Source organism: Bacillus rossius, chromosome 1, assembly GCF_032445375.1.
Source record: "Bacillus rossius redtenbacheri isolate Brsri chromosome 1, Brsri_v3, whole genome shotgun sequence".
NCBI classification, from domain to species: Eukaryota; Metazoa; Arthropoda; class Insecta; order Phasmatodea; family Bacillidae; genus Bacillus; species Bacillus rossius.
In genome coordinates, this window is record NC_086330.1 from 34,682,412 (window position 1) to 34,703,882 (window position 21,471).

General features: G+C 36.7%; 1 protein-coding gene across 1 annotated transcript; it reads right to left on the reverse strand.

Moving 5' to 3' along the window:
* Nucleotides 1-1,183: 1,183 nt before the first annotated feature.
* On the reverse strand, nt 1,184-21,207 carry LOC134534281 (glycosylated lysosomal membrane protein B-like). Its single transcript, XM_063372596.1, has 6 exons — nt 20,975-21,207; nt 19,141-19,392; nt 17,006-17,209; nt 13,546-13,776; nt 9,676-9,962; nt 1,184-5,911 (listed from the first exon to the last, which is right to left on the reverse strand). Exons 1-6 carry the CDS (start codon nt 21,041-21,043, stop codon nt 5,740-5,742), a joined length of 1,215 nt encoding a protein of 404 aa, XP_063228666.1. The 5' UTR covers nt 21,044-21,207; the 3' UTR covers nt 1,184-5,739.
* Nucleotides 21,208-21,471: the final 264 nt, after the last annotated feature.

Sequence of the window (21,471 nt, forward strand, 5' to 3'; positions counted from 1 at the left end):
AAGAATATTTTTTGCACACTCGCAAAGATCTAGTGACAGCCACCTCTTCGCCTTCCCCCACTCGTCTTCCTCGAGTGCTGCAGATCAGAAACCAAACAGGAGAGAGGATGCATGTTGTTCATTTCTTCCCTCTCCACCATCAATGGCGCCAATCATCAGGAAATTATTTTACCAGCTGCATCCAATAACAATACCATCAATATACGCCGATACCGTGGCATTGAACTGGATTGGTACCAACCCAGTCCTAATTAAAAACATTTGGGCAACAACGAAGGCCGGAATTTAATAAGGCATGCAACATCAATGCAGCCATACAATTTTTTTTATGTACACATAAATTTTGTACACAGAAAATACATTCATACTGCAATTATGATACACAATATTTGTAAACTACAAGTTAGTAACAGTACTAGAATATATATATTTTTTAATCATTAACAATGCACAATTTTCTGTTTATAACTAGATAACAAATAATCAAAAATCGCAAGAAAAAACTCCACAATCACTGTATGCTAAAAGATATCAAGAAACTGATGAACCCAAAAAGCACTTATCAATGTAACCGATGCTGTGCAAGCATTTACCATTTGAATTACACACGACATCAACATCGGCTATTGATACTGCCAGAGGCTTATTCGTAGTTTGAATTTTTGAAAAGAAACTTTTTTGGGCCGGATGAGAGTAAAATTTCAAGGCTGAAACATTGTTTTTTGAAACGTTTCTGACACCAAAGAGATATAAGTTAGCACTTACGAGTCAAGGTTAGAATTGCCAAGGAAGTTTTACTTCTATCACGTGTACTGAGTTATACATGCTCTTTTTTTATATGCAATATAATTTCCATTTGCAAGACTAATTCACTTTTCAAGTTTTCCAATCTTCCAAGTTTGACAACTTAACCTTTTACAAAGGCCTGTCCGAATTTTCAAATTTTCGAATATGAATAATAATCTATTTGTATTTCAATCGACGTTGAATACTAACACTTTGAAATAATGAATATTTGTTTCCTTACGAATATTTGTCATAGCATTCCTCATGAGTTTGTTGTATACAAATGTTCACTGTTGAGGTTAAGTCATTTTAAACTTGGAAAAAAAAGGGGGGTTGACTGGAAAGTCGGTTTACGGACGATAATTTTACGTGATAACGTTATAAGAAAACATTGATGAAAAATTTCATACTTTTTAATTATCAAATATTTACAGATTTTGCAAATTTAATTTAAATAATTTGTTTAAATATAATCAGGAACAATTAGTTAAAAAGCCTGCCTTAACCTGTTTGATATTATAGAAGATTTTCTCGCACGGTGGTTGGCCGGTTCTTGCATGCTCGGCTCAGGCGGAACGTGACAATTTTTCGTGCGTGCAGCCGGGGTTCATCGATTTAAAGTTATTACGTCAAAAAAAAAATTATTTGTATTCATTTTGTCACACAAAATATGGTTACATGAACCAAAAGACAAAAAAATAAAAATAATAAACAACAAACTCTGGACATAATGTAGTTTTTTGGACATACGCCATTGCAGTTTTGTACGGTTTGTCATGGAAAAATTCCAAAAATAAAAATATATGAAGATAAAAAAATTCACAGAAAACGAGCCTGAATCAGCTGATGTTGGACAAACAGAAACAACAATGAAAATAATCAAGTATTATAGACAACACGACGACAGATCGGACAAAAGAAAAAAAGAAAGAAAGAAAGAAGATTTAAAGACCGAACCATGGACTTCAACAACACAAAACATGGACACAACATTTTGTTTGCCATTAAAAGAAGTAAACATATTAGTTTCAACAGTGTATAAATCATTAGTTACAATCAGTAGCAGCTTCCTTGCTGTATGATCTACAACTAAACAGATGTTGTGACTCAAAAATATATATAAAAGAAACACAAATATTGGTTTAATATTCCAGATGAAATTAGTACAAATTGTGTTTATAACATTGCTGAAAAAAAAAAAAAAAAAATTGACTACATAAACAACGAAAACTCGTAAATAACTAGGGTTTAAATACTTAAATATGAGCTCATTTTCTTCGGGAATAAAACATAAAAAAAAAATTAACTTTTCTGAGAAATGGATTACATTGGATTTCACAGTATTTTGCCGTTCACGAAAATTTTCTGGATCAACATGTGGAGTGGCAGGTTCTGGAAAATAAGGTGAATAGGAATTGATATGAAAGGTTGGTTGGTTGCATGATTACATGCTAACTGCGTGAAGCAGTTTTTTTTCCTTCAGCTAATTTTGAGCTATATTGGTTACATGCCCAGAACATTGGTTGAAGTGTAGTGGAAAAAGTTTTAAATGATTTTCTTTTTTTATGAAAGTGACTTTTTAATGATGGAGATTCTAATTCATTCTTACTAACCATCATCACACATGGACAAGCACCATTTCTGCAATGTTTTGGGCATATATAATATGGCGATGTTAAAAAGTGACTTCACCTACGTCACAGCATGCAGTCTCCTGGCAATTCCTAACTCCATGGTTGGTTGGTTGGTTGGGTTAAGATAGGTTAGCTGCATAATTAAAAACACAATTTTTTATTTCATAATTTAAATATTTTAACAAACATTGTCCATCAAATTACTGTAGCTGACTTACTCTAACCAACTTTTCATTTTATATTAATTATCTTTTTAGTGGGATTCTATCATTCTTACTATTCAAATTCAATATTTGTATTCGTGAATAATTTAGTATTCATATTCGTATTCTATACAAACTAAAAAATAAAAAAAATATTTGCACAGGCCTACTTTTAAAGCATGACAAGCTTATATCAGAACATCTTAATAGTGTTGGGTTATTAAGTCCTAAATGTAGATGAGTGATGTAACAAATACAAACACAGCTGAAAAATCTGAGGATATATTTGTATGTAATTCTGGTTATGTATAAACACAGGAAAATCAACAATGTACTGTTTAAATTAAAACTTTGCATGAATGAAACGTGAACAAAACTGTTGACGTGCCATTCGGCCAACTTTACATAAGCACTAAGATGTTTTGTTGGATGTTGTGAAACAATAAAACACACTAAAATATCTTCCACGACCTCACGACTGTGAACAGATGAATTTTCATCGTAAGAAATACTGAAAGCAGACAGTAAATGCAGTGTATTAATGAACAAAATGCTTCAATTAATAATATTGTGTGTGTCATATGAACAAGTTGCAATTAACGATAGTCGATAGGTACTCAAAACCGAACAACAAATATTTACATAAAAAATCCTAAGGAATTATGAAAAGTATTTCAACATACAGTGTTTCGAAACTGCACTGACTAAAAAATTACACATAGCACTGTTAAGAAATGTCTTCCTTTCAAAAGACAGAACTGAGTGCAAAACAGTGTCGACATAAATCTGAAATAAGATTTCTCTGACTTTTCTCTTAACTATAAGGCCATTTTCTTTAAGAAATAAGGAAAATCCAGCATTCACCATTTTTACAGCTGACATAGTTCGTACTCCACTTGTTTTTAATTTAAAACAGAACCTTGCATACTCCATTATATACTTATATAGTTTGTATGACTGCAATAAAATACCATCAGAAAAATAAATGGTGATTGGCAGACTGGATAATTGACAATTACCCTTCAAATTATCACTCGAGAATTTCATAAATTTTCCAGGGTATCGAGTATAATCACTGACTTTCCCTGATCAATTCCAACTTCACTGACTTAGCCCTGATATTCCCTGACTTTCCAGAATGTGAACACCCTGGTTGTACAAATGGTGTGTTAAGGCACACAAATTTTTAATGAGAACAAATTCAGTTGACCAATCATGGGCGAGCATGCACGCTCTGCTCTTTCCCCTCCTACACTTCTTCCGTGTGCATGCCAGCACAAGCGACAACAATTCTTTCACACGACTTCCCCAAGATTGAATATAGATAGGATTTCATTTCGCCATCAAAAAATCAAGAAAAAGAAAGAATTGTCCAAACATCACTCAACCTATTGCAATGTTTTTGTGTGGCACAGAAAAAGCAGCAATTACCTACTACAAGATTCATCAAAACTAAAGAAATTAAATGCTGGTACTTCATTTTTACACAAAATAAAGATGGCACTCACTACTTCTATTTTACCTATAACCTTAGTTGGGACAAAACCAAAATACTTGATACTACTGTTTACAATTCAACACCCTCAGTAGGTACTTTTGATACTTGATACTTTTACAAAAATAAACATTTTTGTTCATATGAATTCAAAATCAAATATTTACTCAAATTTTGCATGGCACTGAATGTTTTTAGTAAAATATCTACTCATAGATAACAAAGATTTAGGTTGAGATTACTTACACAAATATTATGAGTATTGTTAAAGGGAAACAATTTTAGATCATTTGTTAGATTCAACTGTGTGCAGTTGTAGAGTCAGCGGTCTCCATTCGTTGACCACAAGCCGGGACACGCAGCCCTCGCGATTTGTTTGTTCCGCGGAGCCTTGTTTCAGACTGCTAACACGTCACTTGGCAGCGCGGCAGAGTTCAAGTCAGTTGAGAGAGTGTGTTACGTGAGGACACGAGATGGTTGTGGGGAGAGAGAGAGAGCTGATGGCAGCCCAGTGAGGTCACTAAGAGCAAGAGAAATGCGTGAAGCAAATAAGATATCAGAAGTAGATTAGAGTCTGCAAGATGTCACGAGCCTTATTGCGGTGCTCGCTAGCGAGGACCCAGGTTTGATCCTCAGGTAGAGTAGAGCCTACGGTGACTAGGCTTCATCTACAGGGCTAAGCACGCAGAAACAACAAATAAACAGTAAGTCCTCCGAAAAACCTGTCGGTGTATTAATTGAAGGACACCATGACTAACTCCCTAGAAACCTCATAGGCAGATGACAAGTGCGAAGATCAAGAATCCAACGCCCTTCTCTCTCCATCCCTCCCCTTCTATCCCTACCCAGCATTCCCTTTTAGTCCAGTCTAAACCTGGCGGTGTCAGAACTTTTAGTAGGTATGTTACATAAATGTCAGAACATCTCTGCCCATTCCAAATCGTGTCAGAAATTTTATAAATATTTATTGAAGAAAACAAGTATCCAAAATATTTCAGGATCAAGTCTACTTTTCTCGTGGACAAGTCCAGCTGGAATGAACAACCATTCAGACTAAACAGTAGCTGGTGGAATGCTCAGAACAACCTTGCTAGCATGTTCAATTTTCCAGTGTAACCTAAGTATCGAAGGTTTAGACTGATATTCAATACAATTGTTTCAAAATAGTATTGAGGTTATCAAGGTATCAAAATATCGAAAGTCAAACCTCTACTTACTGTATACACACATTTATAAATTCATCTATGTAAGTACTGTAAACTGTAAAGTCATAATAGTCATATATCATAGTAAGGCAACAATATTCTGAGGTACAATAACACTTTTTACATATTAATTAAATAGTATAAAATAGTTACTAAACACAAAACTCTTCAGTACTGAAATGATAATAATAAAAAAATACTTTACCAAATGTACACAATGGCCAGTTTTTGGCCAGAACACATAAAATGATACAGGAAAAATTCTTATAACTGTTATATCTTGCAGTTATCAGAACTACAAGATATACATTCTTAAAAATAAAACATAAACCTCAGAATGCCCAACATTTTCAGTGAAAAAAAAAAAAGTGGAAATGTAGAGACCGCGTGGCAAGAGGGGAACGTACGAGCACAAGTTATCGTCCCAGGAACAAGTCGTCGTCGTTACGAGACAGCCGACGAACAACCATGACTATGCAAGTTATGATTATGATAATGCCTGGCAGACCAAGCCCTATGCTGATTATCATAATCACAAGCAAGGAGAAGTCTTCGTGTGGCGGATGGCCGTAGCCAATCGTAAAGGTCCTGTAAAATAAAAGCGCAATTAACGTTCTGCCACGTAAAAATATTTTTGTACTTCAGACCAAAAATACTAAGTGATACTTTCTTTGTTCACGATCAGAGTACCAACAATAACCTTTCACCACTAACATGGCATGGTTAAACAATAGCAAATGATTGGGCATTTCTAAAACAGTACGTATCAATAAAATTACCATAGAACTGTTACCACATACCCAATAAAATGCCATTTGCAATATTTTTCTCTCTTACCTAGTGGCAGTGAATTATAATTAATTTAGCACAAGGATGATCAATAAAATGTAGGTACATGTAATGCAGGGGTGTATGCAAGGGGGAGGTGGTGGGACACATAGATATATATGTGTTTTATATATATATATATATACACACACACACACACACGTGTGTGTGTGTATGCGTGCATGTGTCTCTCTCAATATACCTATATCACGAAAACCCTAAAAAAATATATAAAAATCTAGCAGGCAAAATGGTTCTATTCTCCCCAAAATGAAATTCTGCGTACACTTCTGCATGTAAGTGCATGCATGCTTATTTAGGATATAAAAACATGCATGAGTCTTGTACACGCCAATGTTTATCTATATGAAGTCTGTGGGTGTGTGCATATTCATAATACACGTAAATAAACTCAAACAGACACACAAAATAGTTATTAGAACATTTAAGGTACATTTTTTTTACCACGTAGGTCTTAGTCTATGGATTTTTCAAATTATTTAAGAAATAAATTGTTGTTGTTGTTATTATGTAAATAAATACATACTTTAGTTTTAATATATTTTCATACTACAATTTTATTTTTATTACAGATCTTTTAAATAGTCCACAGACATGTATCCCTGGACCAGAGCCCTCAAAGAAATTGTATGTTTTTCTTTCTGATGACAGTGATTTTACAGTTATGTACCAAAATATCTTTGTGATTATTTAAAGCAGATATTATATAGGTTGAATATACCAGCTAAATTAAACATTTATGAATCTATACCTAGCAGTATCGTATTTACCCGTGCATAAGTCACAGATTTTATGCCGATTTAGTAAAATGTACTTTCCATATGCAAAAATTTCCATTTTGGGTATAAAAAAATTAACACTGCACTATTGTGGTTGACTTAATACTTAAATAACTAGCCTGTGTTGGTTTTTAATAAAAATGTCACGAATAAATATAAATGGTTTAATTAAAATATCACAGCAATGAGTGCAAAGCATCATGAACTGCGCCGTTAAGCTAAATCTGCCGTCTGTCATGCGGCTACCCAGCCGGTGTCGGTAAGTGACATGGCTGTCTGCCGGGCTTAGGCGCTCAGCAAGAGGGGGAATCTAAAAATAAACCACTCAGTGAATGTGAAAGAGGGAGGGGGGGGGGGGGAAGGGAGTGCATGCGTGTGTGTTTCAGTGCATGTGGCCACGCAGCAGTGTTTATGGTTCTCCCTTCCTCTCTCGTCATTGTGAACTGGCACCGTACCCAATTATCACGTCTATCTGACAGGTTTTTGTGACGCAACTGTGTTCAAACATTATTTTTTGCGTGAGATTTAGTACGCTTTCTACTGCAACATTTCATTCATGACAAAACTTCTGTAAAGGACGTATACTTGTTTTTATTGAAGAAACTAATAAATAAATTGACAAGGAAATAGCCTGCAACCTTTTCTCTCTCTTGGGGAATACAGGAAGGGAAACATGGTTATAAAATATAGCTAGTGCTAGGGTGAAGATGAAGGGGGAAGGAAGGGCCACAAAGGATGCAGAGGGGAAAGACGAAGTGCATCAGTGCCATTTCTTATGCTGCAATAAGCTGAGACACAGACCATAAAGACTCACTTGTAGGGATGTGCGGGTACTCGAAAATTTCAACTTCGATTCGATTCCTCAACTATTTGAACCCGGAACCGAAACTAAAATTTGGAATCGAAAAATCCTGGCAAATTTTTCAAAAAAAAAATCTAAGAAAGAAATTGACGGTTACCGTTTAACTGATTGCTAGATATAAATTTATTCGTCAATTATAATTAATGTAACTCGTAAAATTGCCGCGCACTTTCACTCAAGCAAATTTCATAACGTTATGAAATATAGTTTAGGCCGAACATTAAATTTTTTTCAAAGATCGTGTATGATATAATTTACACGTTCAGAACCACTAACTGTTTAGTCTTGCAAAGATAAATACCTTAAGAAAACTGCTTGTTTATGAAATAGTTTAACAATCTGCTCAAACATTTTTATTTCTGCCTACTTACGGCATATTACTCATGACGTCATGACCATTTCTCACGTTGCACGGGAAAAAATATTGTTGGTTTATTTGTTTTGAAAAATAAATAACACATATTAAAAATGAATTTTACGACCATAAACGAACTAATTTCTGTTAACAGTTAAAATAGTTCCTTGTTCAATCATACAATTATAAAGATCGCCATTCTGTGACAGTCTTCTGTTAACAGAATAACCAACATTAAAACATTCACGACATAAAAATATTTTAGCGGTGCCGGACGTGTAGACCAGTTGACATGCCGGAAAGCCTACAACTCACATAGTTTCGGTTCCCTGCAAGAATTTCCGAAGATTTCCGAAGTTTTGTGTTTTGGTATTAACACCACTTCAGCCGCTAAATCAGAAGTTTCCAATGAAAACAAGCATGTTGTGACTGACCTAACCTAACCTAACCCTTAGATTTTTTTTTTATTTTCCATTTTTGAGAGAAATCCGAAGTTGCACGAACGTGGTAGGGAACCGAAACTATGTGAGTTGTAGGCTACTGTGACAGGCCACCATTTATCATAGATCGCGCGTGCCGACACAAAGGAATTGAATCACTGAATCGTAACATTCTGTCAGTATCGAAGTACTGTTTACTGTTTATGCTTTTGCCTTTTACAAAACTTAATTAAAGCTGATCATTGTTGTGTGGTTTAACTTCGTGAAGTTAATAAATTAATCAAATTTACGTATTTTTTTCCGTTTTTAGGGGAACAGATCTTGTTGAAAAAACAAAGAAATATATGTTACTTATTGGATTTAATTTAAATAAACCTACTGGCTAGGCCATGCTGCATACGTCATATGTGCAAATGTAGGTTAATTAATAAATTATACTTCTTAGCGCAGCACGCATCGCACTATCTCGGTGACTCCAGTGAGGCAGCTGACTTTACCGTTGGTAACATTTGACATCTTTAAACAGTGGTGAAGTGATTAAATAAGTAATGGATGAAAATTGTGGCAAGTTTAAAGGCCGCAGTCATCGTCAAGAATTGTATTTTTTATTCAAGTTAAATACATATGGTTCAAAATAAATGCAATTTTTTTTTTAGTTAGTCCTACCAGACTAATGACTATGTAGATAAAGTTACCCAAAGAATCGAAATCGGAATCGAATTCCAACTCTTGTGTTGAGAATCGAATTGGAATCGAATCAAACTGAAAATCATGGAATCGCACAACCCTACTCACTTGTATTCTACTGGAGACATTTATATGGCGCGACTCATACGAAGAGGTCACCCTTCTGCGGGTATATGTGGTATTTCCTCTCAAAAACTGTAAAACATTTACCTTGAACACAGCTTGCATGAGACCTTCTCCATTAAAGGTAAGTTAGGTCTAGCAATTTCATGTTTTAACGCTTTCTCGACTGTAACTTCAGTAGTGCTCAGTTTAGCCGGACTGTACTGTAGTTTGAAACGTCCCCAGATCGCCAACCCGTGCTGCTCCAAGCCACTCACCAGGAAGTGAAGTTGGTCTTCTTGTAGAAGCCGTCCTCCTTGAGGCCGAAGGACACGACCGCCTCCTGGGCCAGCACGGCCGGGGTGTCGAGGGCATAGGCGTACACGGCGTACATCAGCGTGTTGTTGAGGACGCCACTAGGGCGCGGCACATCGTTCAGCTGGTAGCTGTGAGCATCGGTCGAGTTGCTGAGGTCGCGCTGCCGCGAGACGTAGGCCACCGGCCGCCACTGCAGGTAGCCCCCTCCCCGTGCCGTCCCGCTGGAGGCTGTCTGCAGGTCTACCATCTGCGCAGCACAGCACATCTAGTCATGACACAGAAACCTCCGCTTTTCTCAGTCATGTAAATACAAACCAACACAATCCTTACAGAAAAAAATTAAACATGCAAAACATGGGTGCAAGGCCATCACGCACATTCAAAGTGAAACTTCATAGATGGCGCAGGATTATACAAAGATTTTAATTTCCAGAGTGGGTGGAGGGAGGAGGGGTTGGGGTTGGGATATAAAACCTCTTAACTTGTGGTTTGCTTTTAAATTCTTTCCTTTTGTTGGTGGTAATGATAAATTTTTTAAGATTTTGGGAAAGGAAGGGAAGGGTAATATCCTCTCTTCCTTGGGTACGGCCCTGGATAAAGGAATACAGTAAAACCTTTTTGTTGCGACCCCATTTATTGCGACCACCTCTCTATTACAACCAGATTTCGAGGAACCGTGAAAAAATTGCCGAAAATCGGAAGAAAATCGGACAGAAAATAAGTTTCTTGTGGTGAGTAGCGTGTTACAGCGTTTCTCTTGCAGAGTGCTGTACTGACGTAAGCAGCGCATATCTAAAAATAGATACCACTTCCTGTCGACCGCTGTCAGAGCTTGACAACCCCCATTCCACGTCCCTTAAATGCAGGAAAAACCCTCCGGCCGCAGCGTGTGAACATGTAGTCAGCCGCTCGCTCGCCCTTGCTCACCCTCTCCCCGTACCGTGCGCTGCGGCCGATCTCGGATGCTGCTTGTACTTGTTAACAATCATGTTATCTGCTTCATTTTAACGAGGAGAGAAAACATATATTAAAACTGTCAGCAAATTGATAAAATCTTTCTTTATGTGTCCGCAAAACAGGACACAACACTGGCCCGCCAGCTGTTTTCATTCAAAACGTGGCTAAAGAACTTGCATGGATCAGGCTGTAAACATCCGGCAATACGTGTAGGTTATAAGGAATCTTGTTATGAATTGAGATGTTATGTTTTTCGAGTAGATATACACAGCGACCGACTGGATGCACGCCCGCCTTGACTTGTTTCAACTGCCGCAGCGTTGTTTATTTTGACAGCTCAAGCAATATCTTTTCCTGTGGGTTGACAGAAAAAGGTCGCTTCACCCAGCATAAAAAAAAAGGCTACGCCATTTATTCCCCACGCAGGAAACACACTGGCTGCCGTCCGTCACCCCCGCATTTATCTTTCTTCTAACATTCCACGTCTCGCCTCTCGCGCGAGCAATAACGAAGCGACCACGCATTGGGCCGTTTTATGATTTGTTTGGTGACAGCAGCTTGATTTTATTCGGTATATTCCTTTTCATAGGACCCTTGCTATTAAAATACATTTATATTTAAATTTGAAAGCTTGTAAATTCCTTGCCAGAGATGACTGAACTCGAACTTAGTGTGAAAGTTAACATATTTTGACATACTTTTTTTTGATCGTGTTTGGTTGGGGAGGGAGGGGTCCGAAAATATTTACAACGATCTTACCCCTCCCTCACGGCTTTAGTACCCCATTCATAATAGCCCAATTTTACGGGAGAAGGGAGGGTGAAAAGTTCATTTTCTCACTGAAGGTATTTCAAAGGAGAGCGAAGTTGGGGTGTTATAAGGGAGGACACTAGATGGTTTGTGTGTCTGGGAGGGATGAGCTGGCCTTGAAGAATGTAACGAGGGGAGGGAGGGGTTAGCTTATGCATCATGAAGCCGCTGCCGTCAGCCAGCCGGGCGAGCTTCGTGTGCGCCCACTCGCGGTGCAGAACCTACAGCTGCCATATTTTTAAAGGAACTGTCCCATTATTTTTCTGTTATTCTAACATGAACATTATTGGAAGTATTAAAACCGACACAAAAATACGCTGTGTGTTAAAATTAACAGATTTTAATGATCTTTCATTTCGTTATGTTTTTAATTTTTTTCTGATTTTCACATTTTGGTCAAAATGTCGTAAAATCACTGCTTCGTTAAATCCGGGGTTCTAGTGTATTTAACTACGGCAAGCATAAAACGTACATGTAAACTAACCAGTAAAAATAAACTGTCTTTTGACATATTTTCTTTATAGGTGGCCTGTAGGGCGACGGACTTGTCATGAAGGTTGAAGTGGGTTTAAAGCAAAGCCGTCTAGCATTGTGAGTGACAGCATCCTGCCATTGTACGGCTGGTTTCTTAGCGAGTAGCGGTTAGGAAAAGGAAAAGGGGGGGTTGGGGGGGGTTAAATCAACTGAGAATTTCGGAAAACATCTATTACGACCCCTCCCTCTATTAAGACCCTATTCCTGGGAACCGTGAGGGGTCGTTTCAGAGAGGTTTGACTGTATTAATATTAGATCTTTTATTAATTGAACAAAAGTCTGATTAAAAAACATAATTTCTATCAAAATGTCGAAGACACCTCCTAAAATGACCTTATATCCAAACAAAAAAAAAATCAATGTTTTAAAAAATTCCAGATTAATCAAATCTCTCTATTACAAACTTGGATGAAAATGTAGCCCAAAGTATAGAGTTCTGGATAACTGTATAATAAAAATACTACAATTTTAGGTTCAGCTATAGAAAAGAATCTACCAGCTTCGATGTCAATACAATTTGATTTTGAATCTTTCAATTCTATTGGAATAAATAGAATGAGCTGATTCACTAATCTGAATCAACCAAACCACTAAAAAGTGATCTACCCACCAATTAAATAAATGTAAACAACTAGATTGGGCTATTAACCTAATATTCAGAATGCAAATGTAAATAATAATATTGTTATAATTTTTGTTATAATTTTACAGCATCTAAGTTTTCAATATGATATACTTTGCAAAATATTAAAAACATGCAGAGTTGAAACAAGTCAAATACACTTACTTAAATGAATGGCAGAGGCAAAGATGCAAACATTATGAACATAAAATGTGCACTAACAGGAAACTTGTACAGGTGATGTTTATGATTAATTTTTTGGTGTAGGTAACATGTACAGACAGCATCCGAAATGAGGATGTCCGCCAAACATGTGATATCTGCAACTCAAATGGTAAAATAAATGAACCAGCTTAAGAAAGATTGCTGAAAGTTCACAAACCCCTGCCAAGATATCTCTTAGTAGGAAGGAATTTTTTGCTTCACAATACACAATGGATCAAATACTCTACTACCTCAATAAGAAGCAGAATAAAAAAGAGAAGATGAAAAAAAAAGTCGAAGTGAACATAGAAAAAGGATAAAAAAAGAAGAGGAAGTGGACCAAGAAGGAAAAGGACAAAAAAAAAAGCATAGGTAGGGTGTCCACACAAATCTGTAATAAAATTTCCCCGACTTTTCCATGACCTAAATTACAAATTTCCCTGTCTATTGATTTGAACATAATTTACCCATTTCTTTATTTCAAACAAAAACCTTGCATAAGCCATTTTATAGTACGTATGACTGCGCTAAAACAACATCTTAAAAAAATAAAATGCTTTCGTAGTCCGCATGATGGTATACTGGAACACGTCATTTCCCCTCAAATTACTATCACTGCGAAATATTCGGGACTTTTTTTTCAGGTTTTCTAGTTAAATGTTGCGACTTCCTCAGACCACTTCCAAGAGTAGGAGCTACCCACCGTGAAGACCCCGGGGGTGTTCTCGTCGTCCAGGCTCTTGTAGGACTCGAGCAGCATGCTGGAGTTGCGGCCGTCGTCGCTGACCAGCACCAGGTCCACGGCGAAGCGGGCGCTCGGGAAGCTGGAGTTGGTGGCGAGTCCGTCCAGCGCCACGTCCACCTGGGAGCTGTTGGCCGTGTGCAGCAGGCGCGGGAGGGAGGGCTCCCGGTCCTCTGAGCCGTACGCCGCTATCTGCAGCCCACACGCCAGACTTGCAGTGCTCCTGTCCACGGGGGCGACAAGCGTTCCTCACGGAAGCACACACAAACAACTCGACTAGCGTGGCGCAAACGATTGGCGTGTGTGTAATAAAGATATTCATAACAAGCAGAAAGTAAAACATATTTATTTCATAACTGCTTCCGTGTAACGAAAAGTAAAATATTCCTGAGATTACAAAAACCACCTTCCTTTACATCCAAGCCCATGCAAAAAAATTTTTTTTATAGCTATAACTAATTAATACATGAATATTCTTGAAACAAGACATCAAGTTCTAATAATAATAAAAAATACCGTAATAGTGTGAATATCATAAGTTAACAAAATCTTGTAAGAATGCTTTATACTACAGAATATTGGTTATTTCAATGTATAAGTATTGAAAATGGAATATTTGCACAGGCTTACAAACAAAAATATTTTTTAAACAAAAAACTTACAGCAATCACCGTGGGAGCACGCAGCATGACAGTAACATGAAAGAAAACTATCTGGCCACTGTCTTCACCACATCGCAGCCACACGATGGCGTGAGGCAGTCGTATTGGTCCGAATATAAGGCGACCATTTTTACATAAACGAGAGATGCAAAAATTGGAAGTCGCCTTATTTTCGCACCCAAGACATCAGAACCGCAAAAATTCCAAACTGAGAGATACAGTAGAAACATGGTTAAACAAATGTTCACAATTTTTTATATAAACTAAAACTTCGTTACCTCACACGGGGAAAACGATAAATCCACCCAATATTGCAGTAATTCACAATTGTTTAAAGTTGAAAATTAAAATATTTGTTCTTGAGTAAAAATGTGAATGTTGAAGCATCTCAAAATGGCAACCTTATATTACAAATTCATATTTGTACTTTGTGTACAATCGCGTGTTAACATTTACGGTAATTTATCTTTAGATTTTTAACGGAAATATTTGTACTAAAATATTACAGCTATTTTCAGAACGATTGCTTACGTTTACAAACATTTTGGATGTAATGTTTGGAAATTCACGGCTGCCAACTGTCTTTCCACAATATTTCTTTGTTGTAAAACGAACATTGCCGAACACGCACGAAAACGCCATATTAACAGGAATTTGGTACGTTGCTTCAAAAGCTATTTTAACAATACACTCTTAATTTATGTAAAAACCTTTCAAACAACTTAATTATCATAGATTATTCTTTAAAATTAATAGGACAGAGACTCTGTCAGAGAGTAATATGGACAAATATTCGCGGTCACGTAACCAATGTTATTCATGGCCGTATGCTTCCCATGGCAGCTAGCCACTTGTTTTGTTCCGGCAAGCTGCATTCTTTGTTTACTTTTTTACGTTTAACACACTTCTAAATAGAAATACGCCTTGTTCTGTGGTAATACGTAGCTTAAGTGAAACAGGAAGTTAAATGCTGTATTTTAAGAGTGATTAATAGCCATTGTAAAAATTTAAAATTCGTAGATACAGTAAACTGTGAAAAATGAACAATCACACATCAGTGGAACGGCGGGGAACGAGCTCTAGACAAATAAACAGCTCTGAAGATGACAATCATGCAGCTTCATTAGAGTAGAAACATACAAAAAAATTTCTAGTGTAATACTTAAAAATATAAATATTTTCTAATTGTTTTCTTTTGACTTTTAGGGTAAGCCATTCAAACTTTTTTTAAAAAGTAATGTGATAAATATAATTTAATTGTTATACATAAATGCAAAAAGGATTTATCAACACAAAATGTATGTCTAATGAATTTTCACATTAATTTCTACCAAAATTATTTTTACATTTGTTTGGCCTCCTGAAACTGCAGGTCGCCTTATATTCGGGGTCGCCTTATATTCGGGCCAATACGGTAATACATGAATATTCTTGAAACAAGACATCAAGTTCTAATAATAATAAAAAATACCGTAATAGTGTGAATATCATAAGTTAACAAAATCTTGTAAGACTGCTTTATACTACAGAATATTGGTTATTTCAATGTATAAGTATTGAAAATGGAATATTTGCACAGGCTTACAAACAAAAATATTTTTTAAACAAAAAACTTACAGCAATCACCGTGGGAGCACGCAGCATGACAGTAACATGAAAGAAAACTATCTGGCCACTGTCTTCACCACATCGCAGCCACACGATGGCGTGAGGCAGTCTTTTCACTACTGTTCACCAAGTCAATCTTGGCAACAATGGGCGAAAGGAGTGTACAATTCGTTTTATAATAAAAATCATATCTTCTAAGTTATCAAGCAACAGTTATGTGATTGAGCTTGGACAACATACATAATTAATAAGTCATAATTTGTGTCTTTTTTATTTTCATAAATTAGATTACTTACGGTGATTGAGTAAAATTGCAAAATAGTTCTGTTAGTTCGAAAATTCGTAAAAGTATTCTAAGAAATAAATACAGAGATACTTCCCTTGAAGATTAAATGTGGCTTCCCTGTAATATATTATCCTGGTTAGACAAGGAAATTACGAAATTGTTCAACTGCGTAGCATGACTTTCCATGTTCAAAAGTACAGATTTCCCTGTCTAATTATTTAAAATTAATTTTCTACTTTGCAATTTTCTGGAGGAAAAAAAAAAAGGAAAAAGTCCCCACCATCCTCACCGATTGCTTAGTTCAAACCGAACATTTTCATATGCCATTTTATAGTGTGTATGATGAATAATTGACTGAGCACTATAACATTTACAAAAAATGCTTTCACACAGTCACGTAAATTACAAATCTGGGGAATTTCCACATGGTTTTTATTCCAGGATTTCAAGTAAATTCCCAGACTTTCTATGACTAATTTAGAACTTTCCAGAGTTTTCTAAATGAATGAAACAGTAAAAACATGTAGTAATTCAACAGTTTATGGAGACCCAATAAAAACACACAAGAATTGGCAAGGGTGTGGCGAATGTCAACTGCTGCAGTGCTCCATCTCCTTACATTATTATTATTAATTAAATTGTAAACTTTAAGTTTTATCCTCAATGGTTTGTGCCACGGCAGATCGGCTGGGAGGGTTTTGTGTTGTCAGTGTTAATATGCAATATTAATTTTTTTAAATTACTCTATGTTTTAATTATTCCAACCGCGAGAAAGCGCGCAGTAATTGTAAGTGTCAACTAGCCCGTGCGAGTCTGCGGGCGAGCGGCAGCGTAACGGAGAGGCCCCCGGGTCCCACGCACGCACCTTGAAGCGGATGCTCCCCCCGAGGACGCGGCCCGGGAGGAAGTACTGGGAGCCCGCCACGTACAGCACGGCACTCTCCACGTCGTGCTTCACCTCCGCCACTCGCCAGTTGAAGTCGCGCAGGTCGTACTCGCGCCGGTAGCCCGGGCCGGTGTCCGACAGGTTCAGGTAGCCCGCGTCCGCCGCGTCATTGAACTCCCACAGCTACGGGCACGCATGCCAACACTTGACATCAGGGGCGTAGCCAGGGGGGGGGGGGAGGGGGGTTTGTTTAGGGGTTCAACCCCCCCCCCCCCCCCCTTAGCACCAAATCTTTAATTAATTTCTTATTCATCACTCAAACAAATTTCATATTAAAATTAATACAATTTTTACCATTACAATATTTAAATTTAAGAACCCAAAACTGCTAAAATAGCACTATTTTACACCTTAAAATCCAAATTTTCCTGGGGGAGGACCCCCCGGACCCCCCCGCTTTAAAATATGGGGGGGGGGGGGGCATGCTTCTCAACACCCCCCATACACAAATCCTGGCTACGCCACTGCTTAACATATTTCTTTTTTTTCTTGAAATGAGGCCTAATCTACTGATGGTATAGCGTGTCTCATCCTTAGACTGGAAGTGTTCAATTTAATTGGAGTGTATACTCTATTTCCGGTGCACAATATCTATGTTAGCTCTGTCCTTGTTTCATTGTGCTCTTTACCAGATATGCCCAAATGGCACAACAGTTTTAGACACAACTTTATAATTTAATGAAGAATTTTAAAAATGTACAACAAACAATAATTTTCAAAAGCAAACATTAGTAGGAGAACTTTGAAAATACATTTTTTTTTTATGTATTTCATCAAAGAACATCATTATTTGATCCTATCCAATTCTTAATTTTAGGAAAACGTAACTGAAAGACACCATCTTAGTTTGAAGTGTTTATGCAATCAATTATTCTTTACAATTTAATATCAAATTTTTTTGGCTCTATTTGACCATAGAACATAATTAGTGGAATGTCTTCCTAGTAGTGACTGCTACAAATAGTTTCTCCTGTGAAATAATAATTGGTGTTTAGAATCAATATTTTTTTTTTCCCTTTCAGAATGAACACAAGTGTAATAATATTGTCAAAAGACACTATTTTACTAACATATATAGTAAAATTGAAAAAAAAAATTTATAATAAACTATTATAATTATTAATCATATATAAAATAATAATTTTAGCATTAACAAGCTGGTAATATAAATTTGACACAAGTGTGTGCCATTTGTTCAGTATTGCAATGTAAGGGTGAGACAGCCAATAGTTCTGGAGCAATTTCAGCAGACCAAGGTCAGAATAGCTGAAACAGGATACAAAGTCAGGTCCTTCGGGAAGTTTCCAGTGTCTTACCACTGCACAACCTTTTTCCATCTGTTCCAAAACGGCAACAACGAGTAGTCCAAGGGGAATGTCGTGGTCTCAGGCACAAAGTAGCTATACTTATGGCTCTGGTTCAATAACTATTCCAGCTCATTCTGCATCTATCACGGTACAACTCCTAATTTAAACTTCCTATTTTACAACACTCTTCTGTGTTCCAGATAAAGTTCATGAATTATAATTCTAAAAAATAAAATTTTTGACATGTAAACACCTTAGCTCTCGGTATGTTTCACTTGGTAGGAGTAATGTAGTGAATGGAACGGAAGTCGAATAAACAGAAATGTGTAATCACGGTGCCGAAGGCGTCACGATGGCGGACCCAAGAGTAGCAAGATATACACATATAAATAGTCACTTTCGTAAACATTAGAGGACTTACCAAACGTGTGTCAAATGAAACATTATGATAGTGAAACCACCCTGAAACATATTTGGCAAACTAAAATAGTCATAGTAAAAAGTAATCCCAAGTTTTGAAATACGTAAGAAAACTGGCATTACACTGATTATAATACATATTCTCCTTGCAAATTCCTATTAGGTTCAGTAGCATAGCGGCAGGGTCACCACTTATGCTAGACTGCACCGACGCGAAGTGGTGTGCGTTACATGAGCCACTGTTGCCCTAAGTTCGCCCACACATTTAAAGCTCGGATGCCCAGCTAGGTGGCTCTGAAGGTTTGTATTGGTAAGGTTCAACTGTACCTTGTTGAACATCGCCCCGAAGCTGTAGATGGGTGGCTCCGAGAAGTGCACTGCACGCTCATTTTTCCACAATAATGTGTCCCAGTCTATGGTGAGGTTGGTAGTGGGGCGAGTCATGGCGAACCAGATGGTTGGCTTGCCCAGGAACCCCCACAAGTAGTGGATGGTGTCGTTGGGACCGTCTGCCCTCACGTGTACCAGAATCACCTCGTCGCAGGCGCTGTCACATCCTGGGTTTACAACTGTCGTCAGCTGTGGAAAAAATACTAATATTAATATACAACACACCAATAAGTTAGGTTAGGTACCAGTCTTGTTCATTAGTGATGAGTCGTTCATGAACGATTCGTTCAAAATAAACAAATCTTTGATTGTACGAAAGCATATGATTTGTTCACTATGTAAAAAATTGGTTCATTGACATTTGATTACTCAAAAGCTGATTCGAAAGAATATAGATTGCAGAAAGAAGAAGTAAAGTGAACCAGCAAGTATGATTTGTTTATAAAATGACTCATGGCATCAGGTGTCACAGTAATCAGTAATTGCAGCATCTGTGTGTTCACAAGGGAAAATGATAAATAATCAAAGACAAAGAGTAACATGAAAAGGGGTTGGAGTAGGGGTTAGCAACTCAAAAAAGTATCGCATTACTATTATTATTCATGGATTGTCTAGTGTTTGTTTACTAAATTTATCAGTGAGAAGTTTGAAATGTGTACACGTAAATTTTTGTAACAGCCTGTATACAGCTAGACATCAAACAATTTCAGCTATCCGAGTCGACAGATTGCGATAATCAGCCAGGCGACAAGGCCAGCTGCCTAGATGTAATGGATACCAGAATGAGTGAACAAATTATGATTCTTGAGATGTGATGGATCCCACTGTCTGTGGTTAGAACTAAAAGAACAAATCTTTTGAACAAATCATTACACAGAACCGATTCAAATGAATGAATTCAGTCAACTGAATCGTTCTGCCCATCACTATTGTACATATAGGTTAAGGTTTATAGAATTATGTTTCAAAAAGCGATTTAGCTACTTATATAAACAAATATCTAATAGAGTTTTAAAGTTTTTAATTTGGTGGAACTCGAGTATTCTAATAAGAGTAATAATTACATGTGATGACAAGCTTTTCCTTATTCATTTATATAACATCACTGTATTTAAAAATGTAGTTTTTTTACAGTTACTCTGCTTTATGAAATATTCAAATATATAAGGATAATAATAGGTACTTAAGTTGGTATATAGTATTTAAGCAAAGAAAAAGTTATTAACAAAACAATTTGTTAATTTATACCTTAATAATTTCCTATTTACAACCAAGTCAATTTGGAAATAATGTTTTAGTTATTTATAATTTATTAGAATTTTTCAATGTTTGTACCTAAAGTTTGTGATTTTAATGGCACACAAATAGAAATGGCTCATTAGGAACAATTGTGGATTCAGAAGCTCGCTAATATTTCTCCCCTTAATTTTTCTTCAAAAAGTAATTTTATTATTTGTGGAATGGGCTTCAGCCCTGCCCTTGGCTCCACCACGGTATGGTGCAGCTTGAGGATTTGCTGTCGAGATGGCTTATCCCAATCTAACTTGAAAAATTCTCACGGCTAACTCATGACATGGGGTAACACACCAGTGAGCTGTATCCCATCAAAAAGGAGTTATAAAAATTAAATCGTACCTAAGCCTTGACATAACTACATGATTAACTCAAGTCATAGCAAAACATATTTCTTATCATATACGTTCTGTAATCGCCACTAGCTGGTAAGCCAAATCTACCTGTAAAACAAGAGAGAAAATGTGCACTAGCATACCTTACGTTCTAGGGTTAGTGTTCCAGGCAAAATTAGGAATATCACTACGTAAAAAACTAAAGGTATCATCTTTCGATATCCAACCAAACATTCCGCTCTATATCTAGATCACCCTCATTTTCCTCTGTGATTTAAAATTTTCAGCTAATATTTATTTTTCAAGCGTTTATTTATATGGGAGGATAAGCACCAAATTTAAACAACTCGCTACGATCATAGATGTGAGAGACTGTCATGAATTGAATTCTGAATTCTGAATTCCACAGTGGAGTAGAGAGAGCATAAAAGCTACAAATAAAATTTGTGTACTATTGTTGTTATTTTAACTAATTTTGTACTATTTTAACCACGACACGGTCTATTTGAAAACCAAATGTGAGTAAACATAGTATTAATGTTAACACGGGATGATTTTGTTAGAGCTCCGGATAAATTTTAAAACAATAATTGATTATCTAAACAGAAGTTTTAAATTCGTCTACGTAATACTTTGTCTA